This window comes from Mchenga conophoros, linkage group LG16, assembly GCF_057382185.1.
Source record: "Mchenga conophoros isolate Kocher_MC1m ecotype Shallow Benthic linkage group LG16, M_conophoros_male_GT1.1, whole genome shotgun sequence".
NCBI lineage: Eukaryota > Metazoa > Chordata > Actinopteri > Cichliformes > Cichlidae > Mchenga > Mchenga conophoros.
Window position 1 is genome coordinate 21,619,345 of NC_140541.1, and position 3,968 is coordinate 21,623,312.

The 3,968-nt window shown below is 41.8% G+C and overlaps 1 protein-coding gene across 1 annotated transcript; it reads right to left on the reverse strand.

Annotated features, from left to right (window-relative positions):
• Positions 1-752: 752 nt before the first annotated feature.
• On the reverse strand, positions 753-3,748 carry cnmd (chondromodulin). The gene is made up of 7 exons (XM_085249344.1): positions 3,667-3,748; positions 3,362-3,505; positions 2,657-2,797; positions 2,426-2,539; positions 2,140-2,293; positions 1,538-1,728; positions 753-980 (listed from the first exon to the last, which is right to left on the reverse strand). The coding sequence occupies exons 1-7, from the start codon at positions 3,724-3,726 to the stop codon at positions 753-755; spliced, it is 1,032 nt and encodes a 343-aa protein (XP_085105470.1). The 5' UTR covers positions 3,727-3,748.
• Positions 3,749-3,968: the final 220 nt, after the last annotated feature.

The window sequence follows — 3,968 nt, forward strand, 5'->3', positions numbered from 1 at the left end:
TGCTGATACATTCGGATCATAGGGTCAGGTGTAAGCACACATGAAAGCATGGATCTATATTGCCTTGAATCAATGGTTCAGGCTGTTGCTGCTGGTGATGTAATGGTGTGGGGGATGTTTTTTTCACACACTTTGGGCCCTGTAGTATCAAATGAGCTTAACTGATCAATTAAAGACCAGAGCCTACCTGGTCTTTAAATGCCAATCTCTTTATCTTTATCTTTCTTTATCTTTTAATAGCTGCTTCCAATAGTATAACACCCAATGTCGCAAGGTTAAAATCATCTCAATATGTTTTCTTTTTTTTTTTTAACTGAACAGTACGTTTACTCAAATGGTCTCCACAGTTACCAAATCTCAATGCAATAGAGCAACTTTGGGATGTGGTGTAACAGAAGGGATCACGGATGTGCAGCCAACAAATCTGCACAAACTGTATGATGTTGTCATGTCAATATGACCAAAAATATTTTAGGAATCTATGCCATGAAGAATTAAGGCACCTCTGAGGGCAAAAGAAGGGTCAACCATGTACTAGTAAGGTGTACCTAATAAAGTGGCTGGTGATGGTATATATGCTACAATAAAAATGGTCACATTGAAACACTTTGCATATCACGCTAGCAGGCATAGCTTTCTGGTAGATGCTAATAAAAAGAGAAATCTGATATTTGTGTGCAGATCTGAAAAAGAAGCTGAGCTGCAAAGCACACATGTGCACACACATTTGCTCACATATGTTGTGTGTTCTTTTACACAACTCCAAAAATGCGTGCCACCCACCAGCGACAAGGCATGATGACTCGACAAGCTACCTGGCACCCTCTGTAGTTGTAAGGCCAAGGCCAGTAGCCCCGCAGAGGCTCACACACTTTCTGGCAGTGAGTGTAGCTGCGTTGGCATTCGGAGCAGCAGATCCCCTGGTGGTCTAACATGGTGTCAAAGGTCAGGGCGCTTTCCTCTCCGGCCCCTCTGCTGCGCTGCATTTAAAGGAACCAATGTTGATTTTTAATAGCAATCGTGTTTAAGAAAAAAAAAAAATATATATATATATTTTTAATATTCATTTGCAATTCAAATGTTTTGAAGAACTTCTCATCCTCTCAAGTATGTGACTGCAGTTCTTGAAGGCAGCATGAATTTTTATAACCGGTGGGAGTTTTCACTTCAGTTCATAAGTTCATCAAGTTGGAACGGCAGATATTACCCAAGTGACCTGTAATTACAGCTGCCAGTATGACACCTTAACAACAGCAGCAGTAAGTATGTACCTCCTACAGCCAGCAGAAATACAGGAACCACTTAAACACATTTCCACGCCTTGAACTTCTATCAGTGTGAAAATACATTTAACAAGGCTGCCATCTTCAGAGTCCTGATGTAGTCCTCTATTAAAGTGTTGACAAAACAGAGTGACGTAAATTCATAATGAGCCTTAAAGGGTTGCTTCAAGGCTCTATATAAGCTTCTTGATCAAAAATTCACCAACTCTTGAGACTTGTTTACCATAAACAGCACTGTGGATGAAGAGACTCACTTGATAGGGGTTTTCGGGGTTGTCTGCTGACCCCACAGCTGACTGCGCCCCCTCCTCCTCTTCTTCCACAACTCTGGAGGTGTCATTCTCTGCGTGACTCACCAGGTCCCCCTCCTCGGCAGCTGCCTCAACCTCCTCCATGTTAAACTGCCGCTTGGCTCGATGCGTGTCTCTCTTTTTCCTCTCCCCATCTGTTAGAGCAGTCGCAAGAGGCAAGAGTATTGGGTCAACATACACAGGAAGCCATACATGTCCTCAGAGCTCAATCCTACATAGCTGGAGCTGTCTCAGATGTCTTGAATAATTAAATTAGCAGCAGTGATATCAAGCAGTCTTGCATATTTCAAGATCATTCTTTTTTAATACAAGACTCTGCGAGTCTTTTTTTGGTGTTGGGCTCTGAATGTGGTGTATGTTCAAGATGTTCGAGTGCTTTTCCAACTTCTAAGACAAGACTGTAAATTTTACAAGTGTGTCAGCAGATAAGCAGGGCAAACATAACTAAGGTTTTAATAAGCAATGAGCAACATGCAGATTGATCGAAGGCCAGTCTTCCTAGATTATGATGCTGTGTACAGCAACTAAACAGAACAGAAGGAAACCTTTTAGATATGTCGGTCTGAGCCAGTAAATGGGAAGCTCCTCACAAAGATCCAGAATTTTCTTGCTCAGAAACCTGGTGTCCTTCAGCGGCTGCTCTGCTGCAACCCAAATAAGGAACTCCTCATCAAAGCTCACTGGCATTAATTCATCTGTCTGACAGAGGGCGAAAAAAAGACAGACAATGTCCTTGAATTACTTAGAAGGAAAAAGAAATTTAAGCTGTAATCTCTCTCCTTTTTTTTCTTTTCAATATACAACGGTCTGTATCAAGTAGTTTGCACGTACCAGGTCAAACATCACCATCTCTTTGTCGTGAGCTCCCATGGGAGGAAGTTTGGCTTTGATTTGGGATTTTATATAGCACTTGTCTCCTCCAAAGAAGCGGATTCCAGTCACTCCCTGCACCAAATCACAGAGATGCCATGTTTACACTCAAGGCTTTGCGACTTTGCTAAGCACACAGAAGGTCTCAGCTGAGCTACCTTGGGAAGCGAGAACAAGGACAAACTTACTCACAATTTGAAAGTCATGAATTTCCACAGCTTCCTCAGCTCCACTCCCGGTTTTAAATCTCTCAAGATTGTTGTCAGAATCAATTTCCATGGAGCCCTCCCTCACCTCCCCGTTGATGTTCATACTGTAATGAACATTATAAACCTGGCAGCATTCAAAGTGGGATGTTAAAATGACTGATTAGTCGAGTTATGTAAATGACACAGTAGCGAACACGAGAGAAGAGAGATAGAAAACAAGCTTCACGTTGCTTGTGTTATTCCCCAGCACAGTCATCAGTCACAAAATCCTCTGTAGTTTTACCACACTGAGAATTTGAGTAAAGCACCACAGGAGATGCTGTTACAGACCTTGATGGGGATGTTTGCCCTACAGGTGAGCTCATTAGTACACAAATAAACATTACACTATTTCTTATAAGATGGAAATGAATTCCAGGATCAATTTATGTAGTTTCTATGTGTTGCAAACAAAATTAAAGATGCATTTTTACAGTCCGAATTGTGATGGTTGTTGACGGCGCTTCCAAGAGATTAATATACATATCACAGAGCTGAAAACAACCATGCCCATTTAAATTTCCATCATTAAAGGATTCTGAAAAGTACTCGTGGCGTGCTCCTCACCAAAAGCATCCCTGTCACATTCACTCACAGATATTTGTTATTGAAGGGGCAATGCAATAACTACCTTTTTTTCAACGCTTACATTTTTATCGCTCCCCTTCTGCAGATAGAGAGTAGCCACGGATGCACACAACATTAAAACTGCACCAACAATGACAACCACGGCTCCAAATCTCAGGGGACGGCTGAGTGTAGCAGAGGTTGGTGTGCTGCAGGTGCTTTGTCCCTGAAAGTTCAGAGTAAGCAAAGTAAGAAGTGACACACACACTGAGCCAGGACAAGAGAAACATCCCTGGAAAGCTTTAGGTTTTCCTTAGTCGACAGCTTTATTAAAATGTCACAGATGTCAGTTCTATTTCTAATAAAAAGCTAATAAGGTTTCCTTACCGGAGGCCTGCAGTGCTCAAAACACCAAGATCCACAAGTTGTATTTTGCACTTTTTCCATAATCTCTCTTATTGTGTCTTGTATGAACCGTTCTCTGCTTGCTTCTCCTCCGAGAATAGGTTTGTCCACCAGAAGAGTTTTTTCTAGCCCTTAGGTGTGAATGACGTAGAGTTAATTTACTTCACTTGAGCAAAATTCTTCATCTGACTGTTACCTGTATTTCCATATTGCTCAAAGCAAGGTGGCCACCCTGTGGTATCAAGCTAAAACAAGGCTTAAGCAGCTCTGAGTTCACGACAGAC

Excerpts from the sequence above, each read along its gene's own strand:
- cnmd (XM_085249344.1), bottom strand. The coding sequence starts at position 3,726 with ATGGAAAAAGTGCAAAATACAACTTGTGGATCTTGGTGTTTTGAGCAC. Across the intron at positions 2,798-3,361 it reads AGAAGGGGAGCGATAAAAAT|GTTTATAATGTTCATTACAG; the intron begins GTAAGCGTTGAA and ends GAATGCTGCCAG. Across the intron at positions 981-1,537 it reads ACCCCGAAAACCCCTATCAA|CGCAGCAGAGGGGCCGGAGA; the intron begins GTGAGTCTCTTC and ends CTTTAAATGCAG.